This window comes from Amblyomma mixtum, chromosome 2, assembly GCF_055824585.1.
Source record: "Amblyomma mixtum isolate Tamu chromosome 2, ASM5582458v1, whole genome shotgun sequence".
Taxonomy (NCBI): Eukaryota; Metazoa; Arthropoda; class Arachnida; order Ixodida; family Ixodidae; genus Amblyomma; species Amblyomma mixtum.
In genome coordinates, this window is record NC_143013.1 from 254,015,948 (window position 1) to 254,039,865 (window position 23,918).

The 23,918-nt window shown below is 50.0% G+C and overlaps 1 protein-coding gene across 5 annotated transcripts in view; it reads left to right on the forward strand.

Moving 5' to 3' along the window:
- LOC149363557 (scoloptoxin SSD14-like) overlaps positions 1 to 23,134 on the forward strand; it is a 37,549-nt gene extending 14,415 nt beyond the window's left edge. For 4 of the 5 annotated variants that reach the window (XM_089569947.1, XM_089569948.1, XM_089569949.1 and 1 more), the window contains 6 exons: positions 10,236 to 10,516; positions 11,241 to 11,497; positions 15,726 to 15,839; positions 16,612 to 16,855; positions 18,944 to 19,057; positions 22,378 to 23,134. In XM_089569947.1, the coding sequence (XP_089426073.1) occupies positions 10,236 to 10,516; positions 11,241 to 11,497; positions 15,726 to 15,839; positions 16,612 to 16,855; positions 18,944 to 19,057; positions 22,378 to 22,527 (1,160 nt within the window). In that variant the 3' untranslated portion in view covers positions 22,528 to 23,134. Of the gene's footprint in view, positions 1 to 10,235; positions 10,517 to 11,240; positions 11,498 to 15,725; positions 15,840 to 16,611; positions 16,900 to 18,943; positions 19,058 to 22,377 lie in introns of all 5 variants that reach the window. The other variant, XR_016288574.1, reaches the window with a different exon arrangement.
- The last annotated feature ends 784 nt before the right edge of the window (positions 23,135 to 23,918 follow it).

Below are 23,918 nucleotides of genomic sequence, written 5' to 3' on the forward strand. Positions count from 1 at the left end.
CGTCACGAAGTCCTTCAGATACGCAGGGCGGCTGCGTTGGCGCTGTGGTCGCTGGACTTGAAGGGAAGCACTCGCTTCACGGTCCTCACCACAGGAAGCAGATTCGGTACTGGGCGCTGCAGCCTCCTCCAGTCTTTCTCCTTGGTCCCGTCTTCCAGGGTCCTCTAGGCTTGAAGGAATGCCAAGCCCGGAACACCCTGCCGGGGAAGCAACCAGCGGTTCCTCCTCTTCACACATCCCAGAAGCGAAACTGTCCAATGCGTAGCTGGCAGAACGACTTCTGAGTTGGTCAACATGACGTCTCCATCGACGACCGTCCTTGGTGACGACCAAGTACGACACTGGTCCTGTGACAGCATCCACAATGCCCGGCAACCACTTGGGCCCATAGAGATAGTTGCGCACAAACACTCGATCCCCCACATCAAACAGTCGCACTGCCTGGCTACGGCGCTGCATCACCTGCTCTTGTTTCTGCTGCACACTGGACTGCAGGTCAGGATGCAGACGCTCTAACACAGTTGAAAGTTTCCTGCCCATTAGCAATTCGGCCGGGCTCTTGCCTGTTGTAGCATGAGGCAGGATATGCTGGGTCATTAAAAACCTAGCCAGACGTGTGTCGATATCGCCTCCAACCATTCGCTTGAGTACTCCCTTGGTTTCGCGCACCATGCGTTCTGCTTGACCATTCGAAGAAGGGTGATATGGGGCAACGGTCACATGTCGGATTTGATTCCGGCACATGAAGTCTCTGAACTCCTCCGAACAAAAGGCAGTGCCATTATCAGAAACAACAGTTTCTGGAATGCCATGGGTAGCAAAAAGGAAACGAAGCTTCGCACAAACTGTAGCTGTCGACATGGAATTCATCCGGCACACTTCCAACCACTTTGAGTGAGAGTCCACCACAATGAGGAAAACTTTGCCTTGGAAGGGCCCAGCAAAATCGATGTGTAGTCTTGTCCAAGGACGCTTGGTGAATTCCCAAGGGTGAATCTTTGCAGCTGCTGGCGCAGACCTGGATTCCTGACAACGTGCACAGTCTCTCACCTTCTGCTCAACATCTCTGTCGATTCCTGGCCACCACACGGCTCCTCTGGCAAGCCCTTTCATCTTGACAATTCCTGGATGAGCTGTGTGAAGAATGTCCATGACATACGGTCGAGCTGGCTCTGGAATGACCACACGACTGCCCCACAGCAAACAACCTTGGTACACCGACAGTTCATGCTTGCGGCTCACAAACGCTGCAAACTCTTCTGGCAGCTTACCCTCTGGCCACCCATGCTGCACCCAATTGCAGACTCTAGCCAACAGCTTATCCCTTGACGTGAATCTTGCCACCTTCCTAGAGTTCCATGCTACTTCCGGCGCCATTTCCAGCATCCCTACTTCCCAAAGACGCTGCTCCTCTTCCTCTGCCCTACTGGCTCTCAGTGGTAAACGACTGAATGCATCAGCATTGGAAAGCTTCTCCGCTGGTCGATACTCAATTTCATAGTCATAAGCCGATAACATGAGGGTCCAACGCAGCATCCGTGGTGATAGCACCTGGGGAATGGGCTTGGCATGGTGCAACAGTCCTAAGAGGGGTTTGTGGTCTGTCACAATTTTGAAATGTCTCCCATATAGAAACTGAGGATACTTCTTTATGCCAAAGCCGATGGCGAGCGCTTCTCGGTCTGTCTGGGCATAATTCCGTTCTGCCGCACTCATAGTTCTCGACGCATATGCAACCGGTCTCTCGCTGCCATCTTCGCACACATGACTCAACACAGCACCCAGTCCGTACGGGGATGCGTCACAGGCCAGCACTAGGGGTTTGTTGACATCATAGTGCACCAGAACATGTGATGACTGCAGCAGATCTTTCGCCTGGCGAAATGCTTCCGCCTCAGCTTCCATCCAACGCCACTCGCGACCCTTGTCCAACAGCCGGTACAGTGGCTCCAAGGCATGAGCTGCTCCTTTAAGAAACTTGTTGTAAAAGTTCAGAGCTCCTAAAAAGGCTTGAAGTTCCTTTTTGCATGTCGGCTCTGGGGCCTTGTGAATAGCACGCACCTTGTCTTCTGTCGGCTGCACACCTGCAGAGTTCACACGGAATCCCAAGTAACACACTTCCTCAACACCAAATTGACATTTGTCAAACTTTAGTCGCAGACCGTCTTCATGAATTCTTTTGAGCACTTCTTGTAAACGAGCATTGTGCTGCACCTCATCCTTTCCACCGATCAAGATGTCATCCAAGAACACAAGAACACCATCAATTCCATGCAACAGTTCTTCCATGTACCTCTGAAAGATAGCCACTGCCACTGCCACGCCAAATTGAAGACGGGTTACGCGGAACAGTCCCCGATGTGTTGTAACCGTCAACAAGTCAGCTGTTTCTTCATCAACAGTCTTCTGTTGATACGCCTGTCCGAGGTCTAGCCTTGAAAACTTCGAGCAACCTGCCAGCCTGGCAAACAGCTGCTCCGGTGTCGGCAGGGGATACGTCTCCCACTGCACTACACGATTGACTGTGCTCTTGTAGTCCCCACAGATCCTTATCGATCCATCTTTTTTGACAACTGGAACGACAGGTGTTGCCCACTTCGAGTGCCGCACAGGCTGGAAAATGCCTTGGCTCACCAACTTGTCCAGTGCTTCGTCCACCTTCGGTCTCAATGCAAACGGTACTTGTCGTGGCTTCAGAAATCGCGGCGGAGCTGCTGGGTTCACCTCTATGCGTACAGGAGGCCCTTTACTTGTCCCAAGTCCAGGCTCAAAGACTGAAGAATACTTCTTGAGCAAGGCTGTTGTTCCCCTACTGCCAGTTCGACTCGGCTCGTACACACTGTGAACACCACTCAGACTTATTCCCAAAGACTTGAACCAGTCCCGACCGAGAAGTCCGATACTAGCACCCTTAACCACCACCAATCGCAGGCGATGTTCCTGCCCCTTGAATTCCACCTTCACGGTCAGTTCACCCAACACTCGTAGTTCCTTGTTATTGTAAGCTCGGAGATGAAGAGTACTTGGGCGCAACGCCCTTTTCGATATTCGCAGCTTCTGCATAGTCCGGTCGTTGATGACTGAACACACTGCACCAGAGTCCACCTCCATCTCTAGGGGACTTCCGTTGACGCGCACTTCCACTCTCACGGCTGGCTCTTCACCAGACAGCACGAACACGTCGTAAACGTCCGACGCAGCATTCTTGTGACGGCCTCCACTGGCCCGTTTTTTGTTCTGAGAGTTGGGTTCAGCCGAAGCGCGAGCTGCCGCCTTCCTCCTGCATGCTCTCACTATGTGCCCTCGTTGCTTGCAGAAGTGGCACTGCATATTCATGAATGGGCAACTGCTTGGCGAATGCGCACCCTTGCAGCGGAAACATACGCTTGTGCTTCCAGGCGAACCAGCCTGCTTATCGGTACCCTCCTTGGCTGTCACTGGCGCAGAGACCTTCGCAACACACGGGTCGAAACGCTGCCCGCTCACGCTGCCAACTTCACACGATGCGGCACTGCCGCGAATTTGCTCGGTCTGTCGCTGCGCAGATTCCATTGCAATGGCTTTCTCCCGAGCTGTAGCAAACGTAAGCTCCGGCTCCGCCAGCAACCGACGCTGAAGGGTCTCGCTTCGCACCCCGCACACTAGCCGGTCGCGCAACATGTCATCGAGCGACGCACCGAAATCGCAGTGTTCCGAGAGACGTCGCAATTCTGCGATGTAGTCGGCAATTGACTCACCGGGCTGCTGTTGACGTGTGCCAAACTTGAAACGCTGTACTGTCACCGACGGTCGCGGCGAGAAGTGGTTTGAGAGACGCCTGACGATCTCATCGTAGGCCACGGCCGACGGCGCATCCGGAGAACAAAGGGAGCGAACGATGGCATACGTTGCTGGGCCGCAAACGCTGCAGAGCGTTGCTCGCTTCTTCTCGTTACCGTCGATGTCGTTTGCTTGAAAGAAAAATTCGAGGCGCTCCAAATACAAGGGCCAAGACGTCGCCTCTGTTGGAACGAATTCCCCAATCGTGCCCAGCGCAGTTGCCATTTTTACCTCGTCGCCAATTATATGTTACGTCCTTTATTGCTGGTGGCAGGGTACAGACTGGCGGGAAAGCCGCCAACACGTGACACATGGTAGCTCAGGGTTGCTTGGCCCTAAAGATTGTCCCGCTATAACAGTAAGCTACAAAGAAGCAGCCAAAATCGTGGCTGAGTGACTCGAGGCGCTACGCTCGGTTCTGGCAGGCGGTGGGTGTGTAATCTGCTGGGAGTTTCCGCTTGGATTCCATCAGGTTCGCACCCTCGGCCGGTGGGATGACGGCATGCTGCCACTCTCGCTTCCAAGGAAGTGGGAGTTAAAGTGTGTCGTCGCTGGCTGTACATTGCCTCCTGTATTGGGGGCTAAAGTAGGCTGCAGCCGAGTGCAGCTGACCGACCGGAAGCTGTGTGCTCAATAAATGAATAGACGGGCCGCACTTGGCTGATCTCGCTACACTTTTTTTTTATCTAGACTGTTCAGAGAAACTGGTAGACATATTTGTAACAGTAAGCTACAAAGAAGCAGCCAAAATCGTGGCTGAGTGACTCGAGGCGCTACGCTCGGTTCTGGCAGGCGGTGGGTGTGTAATCTGCTGGGAGTTTCCGCTTGGATTCCATCAGGTTCGCACTCTCGGCCGGTGGGATGACGGCATGCTGCCACTCTCGCTTCCAAGGAAGGGGGGGTTAAAGTGTGTCGTCGCTGGCTGTACATTGCCTCCTGTATTGGGGGCTAAAGTAGGCTGCAGCCGAGTGCAGCTGACCGACCGGCAGCTGTGTGCTCAATAAATGAATAGACGGGCCGCACTTGGCTGATCTCGCTACACTTTTTTTTTATCTAGACTGTTCAAAGAAACTGGTAGACATATTTGTAACAGTAAGTTACAAAGAAGCAGCCAAAATCGTGGCTGAGTGACTCGAGGCGCTACGCTCGGTTCTGGCAGGCGGTGGGTGTGTAATCTGCTGGTAGTTTCCGCTTGGATTCCATCAGGTTCGCACCCTCGGCCGGTGGGATGACGGCATGCTGCCACTCTCGCTTCCAAGGAAGGGGGGGTTAAAGTGTGTCGTCGCTGGCTGTACATTGCCTCCTGTATTGGGGGCTAAAGTAGGCTGCAGCCGAGTGCAGCTGACCGACCGGCAGCTGTGTGCTTAATAAATGAATAGACGGGCCGCACTTGGCTGATCTCGCTACACTTTTTTTTTATCTAGACTGTTCAGAGAAACTGGTAGACATATTTGTAACAGTAAGCTACAAAGAAGCAGCCAAAATCGTGGCTGAGTGACTCGAGGCGCTACGCTCGGTTCTGGCAGGCGGTGGGTGTGTAATCTGCTGGGAGTTTCCGCTTGGATTCCATCAGGTTCGCACCCTCGGCCGGTGGGATGACGGCATGCTGCCACTCTCGCTTCCAAGGAAGGGGGGGGTTAAAGTGTGTCGTCGCTGGCTGTACATTGCCTCCTGTATTGGGGGCTAAAGTAGGCTGCAGCCGAGTGCAGCTGACCGACCGGCAGCTGTGTGCTCAATAAATGAATAGACGGGCCGCACTTGGCTGATCTCGCTACACTTTTTTTTTATCTAGACTGTTCAAAGAAACTGGTAGACATATTTGTAACAGTAAGCTACAAAGAAGCAGCCAAAATCGTGGCTGAGTGACTCGAGGCGCTACGCTCGGTTCTGGCAGGCGGTGGGTGTGTAATCTGCTGGGAGTTTCCGCTTGGATTCCATCAGGTTCGCACCCTCGGCCGGTGGGATGACGGCATGCTGCCACTCTCGCTTCCAAGGAAGGGGGAGTTAAAGTGTGTCGTCGCTGGCTGTACATTGCCTCCTGTATTTTGGGCTAAAGTAGGCTGCAGCCGAGTGCAGCTGACCGACCGGCAGCTGTGTGCTCAATAAATGAATAGACGGGCCGCACTTGGCTGATCTCGCTACACTTTTTTTTTTATCTAGACTGTTCAAAGAAACTGGTAGACATATTTGTAACAGTAAGCTACAAAGAAGCAGCCAAAATCGTGGCTGAGTGACTCGAGGCGCTACGCTCGGTTCTGGCAGGCGGTGGGTGTGTAATCTGCTGGGAGTTTCCGCTTGGATTCCATCAGGTTCGCACCCTCGGCCGGTGGGATGACGGCATGCTGCCACTCTCGCTTCCAAGGAAGTGGGAGTTAAAGTGTGTCGTCGCTGGCTGTACATTGCCTCCTGTATTGGGGGCTAAAGTAGGCTGCAGCCGAGTGCAGCTGACCGACCGGAAGCTGTGTGCTCAATAAATGAATAGACGGGCCGCACTTGGCTGATCTCGCTACACTTTTTTTTTTATCTAGACTGTTCAGAGAAACTGGTAGACATATTTGTAACAGTAAGCTACAAAGAAGCAGCCAAAATCGTGGCTGAGTGACTCGAGGCGCTACGCTCGGTTCTGGCAGGCGGTGGGTGTGTAATCTGCTGGGAGTTTCCGCTTGGATTCCATCAGGTTCGCACTCTCGGCCGGTGGGATGACGGCATGCTGCCACTCTCGCTTCCAAGGAAGGGGGGGTTAAAGTGTGTCGTCGCTGGCTGTACATTGCCTCCTGTATTGGGGGCTAAAGTAGGCTGCAGCCGAGTGCAGCTGACCGACCGGCAGCTGTGTGCTCAATAAATGAATAGACGGGCCGCACTTGGCTGATCTCGCTACACTTTTTTTTTATCTAGACTGTTCAAAGAAACTGGTAGACATATTTGTAACAGTAAGTTACAAAGAAGCAGCCAAAATCGTGGCTGAGTGACTCGAGGCGCTACGCTCGGTTCTGGCAGGCGGTGGGTGTGTAATCTGCTGGTAGTTTCCGCTTGGATTCCATCAGGTTCGCACCCTCGGCCGGTGGGATGACGGCATGCTGCCACTCTCGCTTCTAAGGAAGGGGGAGTTAAAGTGTGTCGTCGCTGGCTGTACATTGCCTCCTGTATTGGGGGCTAAAGTAGGCTGCAGCCGAGTGCAGCTGACCGACCGGCAGCTGTGTGCTCAATAAATGCATAGACGGGCCGCACTTGGCTGATCTCGCTACACTTTTTTTTTATCTAGACTGTTCAAAGAAACTGGTAGACATATTTGTAACAGTAAGTTACAAAGAAGCAGCCAAAATCGTGGCTGAGTGACTCGAGGCGCTACGCTCGGTTCTGGCAGGCGGTGGGTGTGTAATCTGCTGGGAGTTTCCGCTTGGATTCCATCAGGTTCGCACCCTCGGCCGGTGGGATGACGGCATGCTGCCACTCTCGCTTCCAAGGAAGGGGGAGTTAAAGTGTGTCGTCGCTGGCTGTACATTGCCTCCTGTATTTTGGGCTAAAGTAGGCTGCAGCCGAGTGCAGCTGACCGACCGGCAGCTGTGTGCTCAATAAATGAATAGACGGGCCGCACTTGGCTGATCTCGCTACACTTTTTTTTTATCTAGACTGTTCAAAGAAACTGGTAGACATATTTGTAACAGTAAGCTACAAAGAAGCAGCCAAAATCGTGGCTGAGTGACTCGAGGCGCTACGCTCGGTTCTGGCAGGCGGTGGGTGTGTAATCTGCTGGGAGTTTCCGCTTGGATTCCATCAGGTTCGCACCCTCAGCCGGTGGGATGACGGCATGCTGCCACTCTCGCTTCCAAGGAAGGGGGGGTTAAAGTGTGTCGTCGCTGGCTGTACATTGCCTCCTGTATTGGGGGCTAAAGTAGGCTGCAGCCGAGTGCAGCTGACCGACCGGCAGCTGTGTGCTCAATAAATGAATAGACGGGCCGCACTTGGCTGATCTCACTACACTTTTTTTTTATCTAGACTGTTCAAAGAAACTGGTAGACATATTTGTAACAGTAAGCTACAAAGAAGCAGCCAAAATCGTGGCTGAGTGACTCGAGGCGCTACGCTCGGTTCTGGCAGGCGGTGGGTGTGTAATCTGCTGGGAGTTTCCGCTTGGATTCCATCAGGTTCGCACCCTCGGCCGGTGGGATGACGGCATGCTGCCACTCTCGCTTCCAAGGAAGGGGGAGTTAAAGTGTGTCGTCGCTGGCTGTACATTGCCTCCTGTATTGGGGGCTAAAGTAGGCTGCAGCCGAGTGCAGCTGACCGACCGGCAGCTGTGTGCTCAATAAATGAATAGACGGGCCGCACTTGGCTGATCTCGCTACGCTTTTTTTTTTTTATCTAGACAGTTCAAAGAAACTGGTAGACATTTGTAACAGTAGGCTGTAAAGAAGCAGCCAAAATTGTGGCTGAGTGACTCGAGGCGCTACGCTCGGTTCTGGCACGCGGTGGGTGTGTAATCTGTGGGAGTTGTCGGTACCTGAGGATGCATTGCTTTGTTGCTTAGAACTGGTACTGGATTGGAGTCTTCGGGTTTCAAACACTTGCATTCATTCCGAAACCTTCGAGACACCTGCTTGACAGCGCACTCTCGGAGTTTGAATATGACAACGTGCATGTGGGGAAGGAAACAGAACAAAAAATCTACCCTGCGATTTGGGTAACATCGCGTACTGACCAACTGCGGTTGAATCAACTTTCTAGCAGAGAGCAGGATGAACTTTTTTCGATAGGAGCATTCTGATACACCACTGTGAAAAATGAGCATATGCAGAGAGGAGTAGGTGTCTGCCTATATAGTTTTCAAAAATAAATCAAGAGCTTGATATTGAGATGATGTTCGCTATATAGTTAGAGTTAATGCGAGCAACTTTTAAGTTGCACATGAATGATTATGGCCAGCATTATTCGATGTCAGAACTCTGGGTTGCTGTACCCACGCAGGAAGTTATTTGCTCCCTTCTGATGTGCTTGAGCTAATGACATCTAAATGTAAGATAAAGTACTGAAAGAACTCTCATGTGGTGTACGCTCAATTTGCAATGCAGGAGAGTATTTTAATGTGATCGGAGTTTTTTTTTCGTCATGCTTATCCATTATGAATTTCTCTGGATATGAGAAATAACAATTGCTGTAGTGTTTCCATGGCAAGAAAGGGCTGCAAGCTGTTTTCTTTCCTGAAAAATCAAATGTTCTTCTGTATTGATAAGCTGTAGCAAGCTAATAGCAGCTGATTAAAAATATTGTTTAAGTTTTCATCACATAATGTAGAACAACTTCTTCCTGGGCGAGTTGGTGCATAGCTTTCTTGGGATGGCGTTGCGCACATGAACAAACATACACAGGAAAGAGCAGAAGACAGAAAGAGCGCTCTTTCTGTCTTCTGCTCTTTCCTGTGTATGTTTGTTCGTGTGCGCAACGCCATCCCAAGAAAGTTTTCATCACATGCGACTGTGTTATACCAGAACAGAACAGCGCCACATTTCTTATAGCGCATTGCCTTCGGCTCGATTCAAGTGGAAAGCGAAGTGCACATTGAGCGTATACGGCATGGCCGTACTAGGTGCCACACTCATTTAGGCCCTGAGTAAGCATGACGTCATGGCTCAACCCCGAATTATTTCGCTACTGAAACATAGTATTTAATTAAGTGTTCTTTTTCGCCTTCTTTCATGCAGTCGCTCATCCCAGATTGTTCACTGCCTGCACTTAGGTCCACTAAACTGCGCCTGTTTATTTATTTTTTTTTTCGATTTCCATATGCCTCTGGAAAAACAAAAAGTTTTCTCCGCTATTCTCTAATTTTTTTTTCCCGAACCCTCCCATCCCTCCTTGTTAGGCACTGGGTGCGTATTCTGGCGGGAATTGTTGGTATACGTTCAGAGCGCACTGCGCATCCTCTTGGTTCCTGTCAGGATCGCATCGTCGGCTCCTTGGCGGCGACTCATCGCAGGCTGTACATTGCTTAGGATGCAGCCGAGTCATGCTTGCCGAAAGGCATCTGTGTGTTCGTAAAGTAAGAATTGGATGGGACACTTAAGCAGCGCCTTAAGGGTATGACATGATAGCGTAATGTGTTAATCACAATATATGCAGGTCATTCTCAACTTTACATTCATAGATCCCTGGGAGTCCTCATACCCTTCCTGTCGTAGTGGTGCAGCAGTTAAGCGATGACGTGAATTACCCTAGCTATCGGCGAAATTCGTACCACCCCAAGGATAAGCGAGCGGTCTTTCTCATGCGCTGTTCTTACGCTTACTGCTTTTTCGTGTCTCTGCCTGAAACCTTCCCGTGCTACAGATATGTCTCCGGGTCAGTCGATTAGGCACTGAGCCTGGAGACCCCGGCATGAACTCTACACGAGAGACACAAACATCCCCGACTTTTCGCAGGGTCGCTGGTGTCCCAGGAGGACCTGGTGTTCTACAGGGCCGCGTGGAAGGCGCCCGTGCAAAGCGTGCCCGTGGCCGGCGTACGCCTGCACGCGCCTCCGCCGCCGGCCGGGGGCGCCCTGCTCGCCTTCATGCTGGCCACCATGGACATGTTCCGGCCCACGAAGGGAGACGTGCTCCGGGACGGGCCGCTCACCTACCACCGGCTGCTCGAGACCATCAAGTTCGCGCACCCATTCCGCGAGGACCTCGGAGACGACGCTGTCGAGAGCGTGGCCGATGTGAGCGCTGCTGCAACAGGGCATACGCTTAGCTAGTATATAGCGGTAGTGCCTGTATCGGGCAGCAGAGGCTGCAGCACCGTTATTCGAAGATTGTTGATTCGAATCGTTATTCGAAGATTGTTGCAGTCTCCCGTCCGGGGTTGGAACCCTGGACCATCGCTTCGTCGGAGCAGACACTCTACCTACTGAGCTAACCGGCACGGCTAGCTAAGGCGAGAGCGAATTGATCAGTAACTCGAAGTGGGAACAGTGTTGGTTAAATATCTAGAGCAATCCCCCAAGGTGAAGTAAATTTGTAATAAGGGCGAAAATTACTCATTGGCATCCACCCAAGCTTTAACTACGAAGTTTCTGTGCAAGCTGTATAGTTCTCCTTTTTAGCCGAATAGCTGCGCTTGGGTGGATGCCAATGAGTAATTTGCTCCCTTATTACAAATTTACTCCACCTTGGGGGATTCCCCTAATGATTCCACCAACACCGAATGGGTCTGGGTCACTCACAGTGGATCTGTGCTTACGTAATCTGAATCTTGCATGTGTTCATAGCAGCTGTCCAAGCGAATCTGCGCGTGAATAAATCCTTATTCCTTGAGTCTGCATGAGCCCATGGGAGTTCTACCCCATTCGGTCGTACGATTGAAGATTTGAATCTACTGGGCACGCGTTATCGTTTATGCGCCCACAACGGTCCCGCTGATCTCTGCCGCCATTGCTGACGTAGACGGTGCACAACATGGTGTCCCGAGGCCAGGCGCTCAAGGCGAACGGACGCATCAGCGACAGCTCCACATTCTCGGACGCCATCTTCTACGTGTTCGACATGCAGCTGGTGCGCGAGTCGATTCGCGACGTCTCCGAAAGGGTCGCCATGGGTCGCTACGCCGACCTGCCCAGGGACTCCGCGGAACGCCACCCCGAAGGCGGGGGTCGCGGCGGCGGCGTCCGCTACGACCAGGCCACCCGGAGGAGACCATCCTCGTGAGGAGATCGGCGGCCGCACTTCCGTCCACACCCTTTTCACGTTTTCGCTAATAGAGGTCGCAACAGTAAGGGTAAAGTTAGAGTTACTGTATATGGTAACTTCCTTTCTTTTTTTCGGGAGGGAGAATAATGCCACCAGGTGGCCCCAGGTGGCATCAGAAGGCAAAGAGGTGAGAGTTGGCTCACGCGCCCTGAGAGCTGGTTCTGTTAACGCTGCTGGCGAACGGTGTCTCCTGCCTTGGTTCCGTGACAATATACAGTAACTCTAGGTAAACTGTCTAGGTAGCCTACGTCTCTTACGTGGATCATTCTCGGTCTATACTAATCTAAAAACATCAACCTTTTCAGAACAGACAGCATTGATGAAACTTTCTTTTTTTTATTTACATATGCTGCAGGCCCATCTAAGCCCATGCAGGATGGGGATACAGAGAAAAAAGTATACAAAACAGACATATTACTTGAAAAACACATGAAAAAGATTGATTGGTAGCCATAGAACAAATTATCATGCCACTTGTGCAGCGAAAAATAAGCTGAAACATTAAGCCTAGTTCTTCTTTCTTTTTTTAGAAATTAAGACATCAAGCAGTGAATTGGAATTCGGAGTCTTGCGCGCGGGTGTTTCTGCAACTTGCTTTAAATTACTTGATTTATGGTTTATGGGGATTTAACGTCCCGAAGCGACTCAGCGTATGAGAGAAGCCGTAGTGAAGGGCTCCGGAAATTTCGACCACCTGGGGTTCTTTAACGTGCACTGACATCGTACAGTACACGGGCCTCTAGAATTTCGTCTCCATCGAAATTCGACCACCGCGGCTGGGATCGAACCCGCGTCTTTCGGGAAAATGCAATGTCTAGCATAATTTCCAGATGGCGACGGGGCGACCACACTTGCAACGTGTTCCATTTGATTTTGGGAACATTAAAATCCCTGTACAGGATAATATGAGTGCAACGCTTGCAGTGCATCAGCATGAAATCGTGCAACGATTCCAGTACAGAGAGAGCAGCACTGGGTGACCTATAGACTATGCCAATAAGAATTCTACGAGTGCCTAAATGAACAAGTATCCAAGCCATTTCAACATTTATGGTATGAGGTATTAGTGTGTACGTGATGCCTTTATTAAGTACAATTGCGACACCACCCCTTCTTGAATCCCGGTCAGAGCGAATTATTTCATGCGAGTGGGGTATAGCCTCTACATCGGAAATGCCATCATGCAGCCATGTTTCATGAAGCACAGTGACATCTGGATCATATGCCATAATAAGCCCTTCAAGATCATCTGTTTTGTTCATTATACTCCTAGCATAAATGACCATTACAGAGAATTTTTTTTTTATCTTTGGTGGAGTCGCGCCGTGTTTTCCGCATTGTCACTTGTGGGGACGCTTTCGTCCCCTGCGTTCGCTTTCCCTCAACGCGCTAGTTCCCTGTGGTTAGCTCCTCCGCAAAGCACTCCTCTCGGTTCGGTGACTTTCCACTAACAGGGGAGGGCGCTCGCGTCGCAGCGACACCAGCGCCACGGATGGCGTTTTGCTGCGCGCGCGCGGGGGAAAATCTGCTCTCTTCTCCCTCGGCACCGGGAAGCAAGCGGACGTTTCGCTCGCGGCTTCGCTCTTCGTCGACGGGCGCCTCTTGGTTGGAACTTACTCCCGCCGAGCCCGTCCCGCTCGACCTCGAAGTTTTCCCTTTGCCCTACCGTGGGCGGACGGTCGCTCGTAGCCGTGCTGGTGAGTCGGACATCCTAGATTCCTCAGTGTATTTTGTTGCTAGCTGGCGTTATTGTTGCTATAGCAATAAATGCCTTGTTTGTGTCAGCCAGTGTGTCGTTCCTTTGTTCCCGTAGAGCACGGCCCGCCGTGGTCGGCGTGCGCTCAGTAGCGTACGCGACCACGGGGTGGGGTCAGCGCGGTTTTGAACTGAGTCAGCCGCGCTTAAACGGGGAGAACGTGTTTATCTCCCCCATTGTAACCCCACACACTCTAGGAATTTTCAGTGTAACCAGAGACATAAGTTGGTCATTCCCGATGCAAAGGTACCATCGCGTTCTGAGCGTCATTCCATCCGAAAAATTTTCCATTGATTTTGGCTTTATCAAAGGAAAGAAAACCCTGTAATTTGTGCTTTTAAGCTTACAGCAGTTTTTCTTTTCATCATTTTCGCTTTGTCTTTAATCCAGTAATTTAAATATCACATGGCGGCATTTATTTTCTGCGCCCTTCCAAGGCGGTGGATACACACGTTAGGAACGTCGGAAACTTTCAACTTGTCATTCAGGATTTCGTTAGAAACATTTTTTTTTTTTGCAACATCTCACGTACGTTTTTCATCACGGCGCTCGTCAATGCCACAAACAAGTAGATTGTTTCGTCTGCTTCGATTCTCTAAGTCATCTATTTTTAGGAGTAGGTAATCGACTTGCTTTTGCAGCGTGTCTGCCTTTGTAGTGTAGTTTAGAGCAATAGCCGAAAGGTAATCCAATTTGCTTTCTAAAGAACTAAGTTTCTCCGCAGTTTCATTTTGATGAAGCTTAACTGTCTCTCTCAGTTCCTTCATATCCTCCATAAGCACCTTAAAAATCCCTGCTGTGCTTGCGCCGGGATTGGTTTCTACATCACTATACAAGGAGCTAAAATATTGATAAAGCAGTGCTACGGGGCAGTCATGACCGAAAACACTCCCCGGGGCACGGCACAAGCCGGAGGCATACATTGTTACTTTTATAACAGAGAACTGGCCCATCGTCTCTCACCTGCACAAGAAACAAAAACGGGTTTCTCAGATGCATGTTCCCGATGCTTGCACCATGCCCACTGAGGAATATCCGCGATGCGGCTCCTTTTATAACGTTCTTGCAAAGCAATTTTGGCGACGGTGCCGCTGGCAAACTATTGAAGTCGATGGTCTTGATGCGCACGTCCTGGGCAGGGGTCTTGCTTTCCGGTGAAACGTTGAGCCAAAGCAAATGCTGCTCCGTCACATCCGACACGAAGTCGTCGATATATGGTTCAGTTGATGTCGCAGCGCTTTTGAAGAAGCGAAGCACGGTCTGCACAAGAAACAAAAGCAGGTTTCTCAGACGCATGTTCCCGATGCTTACACCGCACCCACCGAGCATCTCAGTGCTTACAGTAAAGGCGGAGTACCTCAGTGCTGGAAGCCTGGCTCATGCATCGAAGGGGAGTCTCTCGTGATTATAGCCTAGGTGGAGAGGAAAACAAAGAGGAAGAGAGAGAAAGCGGCTGGCAACCTGTTACATATTATTTTATACGGAGAAGTCATTTTTAAATGTCATTGTTTGCTCAGTTTATGATACAGGCCTGAAACAAGAGATCCCCATGCTCTTCAAGTGTTCTAGTTGTGTGTTGTTATTGTACAGCCTTGGAGCTGAGTGGCTAGCTTTGGACTCGTGGTGTGAGGGCACGGGTTTTCCTTTATCTTCCAACCTTTGTGTAATGTTGCCGACTTTTTAGTTTTCTCCGTCTCGTGTTTAAGAAAACATGTTAATGATACTTGCTAAAAATCACAGCGAAAATTTCTAAACGATAGAGTAAATGTTCCGATCGGCACTGACAATAAGAATAAAAAATGGCTGCCTGCTTCAGATTCATGCAGTCTCCATAATCTTGCACGGGGGAGGGGGGTCTCAGATCCCTGGATAATACTGGTGGGAGAGGGGGGGTGAGACCTCCCGAGACACCCGACTTTAGCCCTGAACTGTAACCTGCTTAACGACAGCGCTCGTGAAAGCCGCCAGATGGCTCAAGCAGGCGATGCCCCGGAATCCTGCCCATGAATAAAGAAACAAAAACGAAGAGAACGACAACTCGAATAAAAATAGCAATAAAATGAAAATGCATATCAAACAGTGTGTAAAGTAGTATGTGTGCATCAATAAATCGATCGAAGTTTAGACCTGTAGCGGTGAGGTAGGCTTTCCTTGGAGCCCATGTATTGCATCTGTCTGTTTCGTGTCCGCGCGCAGGTGCACATGATAAGCATAGGTGCAGAGCACGGGTACGTTGATCTACCTTTGCACAGGTGTGCACCTGTGCGGACGCGTAGGTACCAATAAGAGGATATGGGAGACCTGATCTTGAGTCTGGTCCAACAGGGCAGGGTGTCGGTTGCCTCGGAGCTCGAAATAAAGCGTAACTACACTGCCGACCTGTAATTTAGTCATAGTCATGCCTGCGCTGTCCTCCGCCCTTACAGTTCCTCGAAAAGGCACTCGGCGAAGCCCTTTGAGGTCAAGCACGCGGCAGCGAACGCCGTCTTCTTGGCCCCCAGCGGTGACGCCATCGCCTTCTCGGGAAGCCTCGGCATGATGTAAGTATACGGCCGCGAAACGCCGATGTTTTAGCGCTGTGGCCTTGGCCTTTTAGCAGCACAGTTCTGGCTTTAATTATTGTTTTGATGTTCGCGTTAGTGTAAAATGGTTCAGACGTTTTCATGAATAAACAGTTGGAACAGTTGGAACAAAGATACGGTCACAAGAGAGATGATGGAGGCTTCAGAGATTGCGAAGCTAGGTCCGGCACGCGTTAGCACTCCATCCATCGCCATATCAAAAAAAAAGAACGCGAGTTTCTTGTACAATCGTAGATTTCATTGAATGAAGTTCAGAATGGCGCAAAAGACACGCACACAGGAAAAATAGGGAATGACAGATTTCATTGTCTTGTTTTCGCGTGTTTTATGTAATAATTGGTTACTTGTGCTTATACAGAGGCGCTCTGAATAAAACTATCACTTGTTAATCAGCGCTGTGTCTCGTCCCTGCTTCCCTCGTGTTTGTGCTAGTGCGCTGCTTTTTCCTAGAATGTCGTACCAACTCGCCCACCAGTCTACGTTGTCGTCTGGCTCGTCACCCTTTTCATCCCTCACACTCCACCGAAGTTATATATGTGCTATCCGGTAACCACCTGATGACGCACGTGCCAGGCTGCGGAAGCGGCATTAACAAACTAACATCAGTAAAAGTTCATTCAGCGAAAAGTTCTTCAAGCACGGCGTTTATTCACGTACGAAGGACCAAGAGCTCGCATCTGCACACATGCGCAACTTCACGGCTATAGAATCGACTCCGGCGCATGCGCAGACTGGGATCTCGGCAGGCCTCTCCGTCCACGGGCCTGGTGCTGAACAACGAGATGCACGCGTTCACCGCGCGCCTCCCGGACCGGTACTGGGGCCACGCTGGCGTCTCACTCAACTTCGCGCGTCCCGGCAAGCGGCCCTTGTCGCCGCTGGCGCCCTCGCTGGTGCTCGACGCCGCCGGCGGAGACCTGGTCGCGGCGCTGGCTGCGTCCGAGGACTTCGAGCTTCCGCAGTATGCCGCCCTGGTGAGCAGTTAACGCCCGATGGACGGCCAAAGCCTAGTAAAGAGGTAACAGTCAGCAGGGGAAGCGCCATATTGAACTCAATCTGCAGGGAAACAAGAACGGTGTCATATGTTCTCCCTTGAATTCAGCCTCATACCATCCATGTCCAGCCTTCATACCCAGCTTTCCTGGATGTCCGCATCTAGCGCCATGTGTTGGCAGCCAGTAGCGAACGCAAGGTAACTCGCGGGTACCTACATAGTTAGCTTAGCGTTAGCGTTCAGGCTTCCCTGCAGTGCACAGCGACGGGCAGAGGCCCCAGATAATGACGTCACGTACCACGACGCTACGTTTAGTTTAGTTAGTTTAGTTTAGTTTCCAGCGACGAAACAGTTGTTTCGTGGAAAAAAAAAACCATCGAAGGCGAAGCTCATAAAGCATTGTTTGGTGACACCGAACGACGCACAGCAGCATGCAGACAAAGGCAGCGGCGCCTGAGGTTTCGGCGATAGTGACGTCACTACGAATTTCCTCGCACTTCCCGACGCAGCCAGGAGAAGCCTGAACGTCGTCGCTGTTGTAATCGATAATTACGTCATTACTTTAAATGGTAGTGCCAAAACACTTTGAATAACCTCGATTTCTCAAAAAACCGTTTCGGCTTCCCTTTAAGGCTCCCGTTCTTGCGAGCGAAGCAGTAGGCGGGCCTCCTGACTCCTAGGTCACGTGACCTTGCGACGTCATCACAACCTGCCCACCGAATTGTCAGGAAACTGCCCACCAGATTATAAGAATGCTGTACACCGTGCAAGGCGGCAGTTAAATTAATGACTGGTGACCGGTCGCAAGAGGTTGCTCGGGAAGAGCACCTTGGGTCTCACAATCCCCACCGGTGGCTGTGTTTGAAGCAGCAACTTGCCTACGCAGTGGTGCATCGTAGCCGCTGCACCACTGCTCCAGGAGCTGTATAACGACTTCCCGCGATATGTTAATGTAAAGTAGAGAATGGCCGTGTATGCGAAGTGATACGCAAAGAGGACCCAAAACCGCTGAAAGGACCCATTAATGTTATCGCGTCATACATTTAAGGCGGAGCTTAAGTATCCCCTAAAGTTTTTGTTCCAGTTGTAGTCACCTACCGGCCTCTACCTCCTCTCCCCTACACTTGGAGAGCGGGATTTTTCTTCTCTCTACTTTACTACCTGCCGACAGTGGCAGGTGGCTTTTCTGTGCATCAACCGTGGCAGTGGCTCTTGCCACCAGCCAGGCAAGTGTACACAACATTACGCCGCCGGACGACGCAGGACATTTTTTCTTCACGGTGGGGTTTCTAAAGCTGATGCATTAAAAAAATTTTGAATAATTCGTATTTTGTTATGAATTGAGCACACCGCGTGTTCCGATTACTTTAACGTGTACATGTATACGTGCGTGCTGCGCAATCCGTCACCATGTGATTGGCCGCCGAAACTTTACTGTCAGTGTCTGCGTGTCAGTGATTATTAGCTCTTTCGGAGCGATATCAGACAAGTCGTTAACGCCAGAATCCCGTGCCTTCACGTAGCCGAGTACAATGGATTCAGTAAGTTTTTTTTGACGGAAATTTAAAAAAAAATGGTACATTCGAATGCAACTGGGGAGTGTCTCTTTTTCCCAGGACAGTCCCCAACTATAATTTCCGCACGCCAACGTAGAAAAATGATGACACCATGAAATGGCGCCCTACACTGGTATCTTTTTCGTAGGATGCGTGGCGCATATACCTTTAAGATGTTATTTCATTTTGGAGAACAAAATTCCGGTAGAGCGGGCGGGGTCCGCGTGCGCGGAGAGGCCCCAATGGGCACTGGAATTCTCTTGGACGTTCCATGGACGTTCTAAAACGTCCATAGGACGTCCAAGAGATTATCAGCACCCATTGGGGTGGGGGGAGGCTGTGTGAGCCGTGTCTGCAGATACTTTTATGCAACTGTACCGAACATTGATTTGCCGCTGGGAAAGAAAGAACCTTCCGAAGTCTTATTTGGGTGTGCACCAGCACTGCAGCTGCAGCGGTTGCGCCTCTGGCAGGTGCCCGCTGAGTTTTCGCCACCCCTAATTCTTTCGTAGGTGCTGTGCCAGCTTTTGCTGATGAACAAGACCGTGCTTGACGCGGTGACAGCCTCCAAGATCCGCTACCGCCCCAGCCTCAGGGGCGCCTTCTACGACAGCGACCTACCTCCGGTGAGCAAACCTCGTTGTCACACCTGTTCACATTCGCCGCGACACACTAAACAAGATACGTGCGTCGATATTTCTCGTCGGCGACAGATAACAGAACTGTGGTGGTAACTTTCTTCTTTTTAATTTATGTAGACATTAGCTGCAACATTGAGCTAACTAGGTCGCCTTCAGTGAAAATGGGGCGTACACATGTTTCCTTCATTTCAAAAAGTAAAAAAAAATCAAAGTTAGTTCAATAAAGTGAGAAAGTATTTTTATATAATGAGTGGGTAAGAAGCAAATCACTGCGGAGAAAAATGAACTGTGATTGCTGCCACTGAACGACTAGTACTCTTTCCTATTCTTACACTGGAGCACATATACTCACTCCGTGGCATGGAATATCAGCCCGGTGTTACCACGAAAATCAAAGCCATGCGCAGGTTTCACGAAATGATCTGAACCCAGAAACAGCGTGAGATATCGGCCTCGATGCGAGGACCCCATTCCCGGACATTGCCATTTGGCAAGAGCTAACAGCCTTGTGATAAAGCAAACAAGGGAAGCGGAGTTTGAGGGGCTCGTTATAAATATGACAGAAGCCAACAGCCACAGAAACCAAGGGGCACAGGGGATTTTGAATTTTTTAAAATTTATTTTGTGGTGTTGATCAATTTAGAATATTACTGAATATGTTATCGCTTAAAGCTAATTGATAGGAAAAGCAGAAGAAAAAACAACCACATGCCGCCGGTGGGATCCGAACCCACGACCTCCGAATTACGCGTCCGGTGCTCTACCTCTGAGCTACGGCGACGGCTGTCAGATCTTCTGCTTTCGGGGGTATTTATATTTACAAGTAACCTAACCTTGAGAGTGTTCATCAGCGCCACCCACGTTCATAAGCGGCGGACGTAGAACGTCCTGAGTTACCGCAGGTGTGACGTAGAACGTCATCAAAAGGAGAGGGTGGAAGCTGTGTGAGAACCCTCTTATGCTTCCTATGGCGTCAAGGCTGCCAGAACCGAGGCACTCGCTAAGCAATTAAGCAAACAAGGGAAGCGGAGTTTGAGGGGCTCGTTATAAATATGACAGAAGCCAACAGCCACAGAAACCAAGGAGCACAGGGGATTTTGAATTTTTTTAAATTTATTTTGTGGTGTTGATCAATTTAGAATATTACTGAATATGTTATCGCCTTCGGAGGTCGTGGGTTCGGATCCCACCGGCGGCATGTGGTTGTTTTTTCTTCTGCTTTTCTTATCAATTAGCTTTAAGCGAAAACATATTGAGTAATATTCTAAATTGATCAACACCACAAAATAAATAAAAAAAAATTCAAAATCCCCTGTGCCCCTTGGTTTCTGTGGCTGTTGGCTTCTGTCATATCTATAACGAGCCCCTCAAACTCCGCTTCCCTTGTTTGCTTAATTGCTTAGCGAGGGCCTCGGTTCTGGCAGCCTTGACGCCATAGGAAGCATAAGAGGGTTCTCACGCAGCTTCCACCCTCTCCGTTCGATGACGTTCTACGTCACACCTGCGGTTCATTCTTCTGTCAGGCTTCAAATCGACTAGGGACAGAAAATACAGAGAAGCATTCCTAATCCACAAATTTAAAACACTGCAACCAACAGGGATTAACATGTCTAGAGGAAACCTGGAATCTCTCAGGTACATTCCAGGGTTAGCATAATTTTAAATTAACAAATGTCTTGCACGTGCTCAGACCATTTCCTAGAGCCTCGCATAAGTATATTATCTTTTCAGGGGGACACAGGGGCGGGATGGGGGGCACGGGCGTGGAAGTAGACAGGGACAAGGGCTTGTCCCTGTCTGCTTCTATGTCCGTGTCTTTTGTTGCGCCCCTGTGTCCTCCTGAAAAGTTATGAACCAACACACCCAAATACAAGTACTTCTGAGTATACTATCGCTCTTTGCACCCTTCCCACGTCATATCTTCCACCACATTTCCGGCCTTCTCACCCTCTCCCTTTGTTCACCCTTTTTTTTTCTTTCTCCTAATCCCCTACTACCAGTTCTCGGAAACCATGACATTCCTGTTACTCCCTCCGCCCCCACCTTTTGGCTTTCTCTGAACTCCCGCCATTCCCCCCCCCCTTTTTTTTCTTTCTCCTTCCAGGGTCAGCCTATTTTGTTTGCCTTGTTCTCATTTCCCTGTACCACGCTGACTAATCCTCTTATCTGAGTTTTTCAGGTCCATCCAGCGCCAACCCCCTGTCGCAGCCCCTTCAAAGCCTTTGTTCATTACACACCCCCTGGATATAAGTTTTTCCACTATTGCAGCTTAAAGAATCAAGATTCACCTCCCTCCCCTTCCTGACACATATACCCTCTCACACCACTTTCTTTCCCCACCCCCAGGGCCTTCCTCCTCGGAGCGAAGGCCCTATTTAATCCCTGCCAATGATGAACGCTTTGCCCAGACGAAGACAAGTCCCCTTGTCGAAAACGTTGGCTCAAGCAACCTGAGGTTTTCCCCTCCCTTGTTCATTTTTGTGATCGCAAAGGACCATCAACCCCACCCTCTCTCTACCATGGACTGCGGTAACTCAGGACGTTCTACGTCTGCCGCTTATGAACGTGGGTGGCGCTGATGAACACTCTCAAGGTTAGGTTACTTGTAAATATAAATACCCCCGAAAGCAGAAGATCTGACAGCCGTCGCCGTAGCTCAGAGGTAGAGCACCGGACACATAATTCGGAGGTCGTGGGTTCGGATCCCACCGGCGGTATGTGGTTGTTTTTTCTTCTGCTTTTCTTATCAATTAGCTTTAAGCGATAACATATTCAGTAATATTCTAAATTGATCAACACCACAAAATAAATAAAAAAAATTCAAAATCCCCTGTGCCCTTTGGTTTCTGTGGCTGTTGGCTTCTGTCAGCCTTGTGATAAGTTGTTTTTGTGTCGTGGCTGCCGCATACCTCGCAGTCTAGCCTGAACAAAGAAGCGTGAACAAACAAATGGCGCAATATTTCTTTTGGTTTTCGTTTTTGAGGAAAGGAAATGGCGCAGTATCTGTCTCATATATCTTGGTGGACACCTGAACCGCGCCGTAAGGGAAGGGAGGAAGGTGGCAGTGAATGAAGAAAAAGAAAGAGGTACCGTAGTGGAGGTCTCTGGAATAATTTCGACCACCTGGGGATCTTTGAGGTGCACTGACATCGCACAGCATACGGGCGCCTTTTGCGCTTCGCCGTCATCGAAACGCGTCGGATTCGAATCCGGGTACTCCGGCTCGGTAGACGAGCGACTTAACCACTGAGAATCTCACTCAATTTCTGCAAAAGTTGTGCACTCTACGCATTTCCCACCTGCAGGAGACGGTACAGGAACTTCAGAACAAAGGACACCGCATGTTCCTGTTAGAGGACAACGTCACCAACGCGGCCGCCATTTTCAGGGACGAAGACCACCGTTTCTATCCCGCTATCAACGACCGCATCGGCGGCTATTTTGACGGCAACTGACGCATGCCGCACTTCAAGCAGCAGCACCCTAGACAGTGGGCTGCAGTTCTGGAGTGTCCCGCGAGCACTGATTGGAACAGATTACGTGCCCGGGACTTTTCAGTACGATGTAATTTTACATTATCGCAAAAAAAAGACAATGCGCTCTCTACTGTCAACCAAAACTATGCAACATTGTAGCACCTGTATGCAACAGGAAAAGGAACTGTTATGAAAACTTCATAACTATTATCTTTCTATGTATCCATAAAGGTCCTTACGATATATATGTTATTGTTATTTTAACACAACAGCACATAAAGGAATGTGTATTCTTGACCTGTCTGCATATCTCTGTCAGTTACTCTTCGGGAACTGTCCGAACACACTTCAGTGCCGTACCCTTCAAATTTCTTAGCCACTTCACGAGAGGCTCCTCCTGTTCCACATTTCTTTCTGTATTAGCTTTTCCCTTGTTTTACATGAAGTGTTCTTGTGCAACATCTCTGCTGCTTCTAAACAAGTATGCTAAATGACCAATAAACGATTACCAACAAGCACGCTGTGCTTTGGTTGGACGGGAAAACTCATGTACTAAATGAAGATGAATAAATTTGGTTTGATTTGATTTGATCCTCCCTCGCTTTTTACGTCTAGTTGTCGTAATCCAATGGTGCAGCATGGTTATGCCTCGTGGTCATGACAGCAGACAGCGCACAATAATTTCATAGCCATGCACTGTTGTTAAGGTACAAGCCACCGTCGCACCTGACTTCACGTGATTACAGAACCATGGCCGTAACGTTCTTGAATAAATATCGCACCACGCGAAGCTTTCAATGCTACCACTCCTGCTGGCTCACTAATGACTCATCGGTGCTCGGCCCCCACAAGCATATTGGAGAATTCTCCCTATGCCACTGGTCCTATAAGCTGCTCTGCCTTGACTCGCAAAAAGCCGGCCGTAGCAGGCTTGAATGCATGTTCATAGCTGCTTCAATACTTCCGTGTTTGACGCTCGTACCTTTCTCTGAGCAGAAATGACACAATTCACTACTGAACAAGGGTGCTGCCTCAGCAGCCTTTAAGAACTGGACGATGATGTGATTGGTGCTTGGGACCAAGTTCTTCACCGCATGAGGAGGAAGTGGGCAGACTACGGAGGGAAGTCTTCAGAAGAAGCAGCAAACTTGAAGATTTATTTTACATATTTACACAATAAACAAGGAGATCAAGGGTCAGGAAAAGAAGCTCTGGAACATACGCCAGATTGTGGCTTATGTACGAATGATATTCCCCAGGCACCCAGCTAGGGAATCCGTTCTCTGGCCGGGTGTCCAATGGGCCTTGAGCCTTTTCATAGGCTCCGCCCTCCCCACGTGACCACGCACACACCACAGAAACACGTGCAG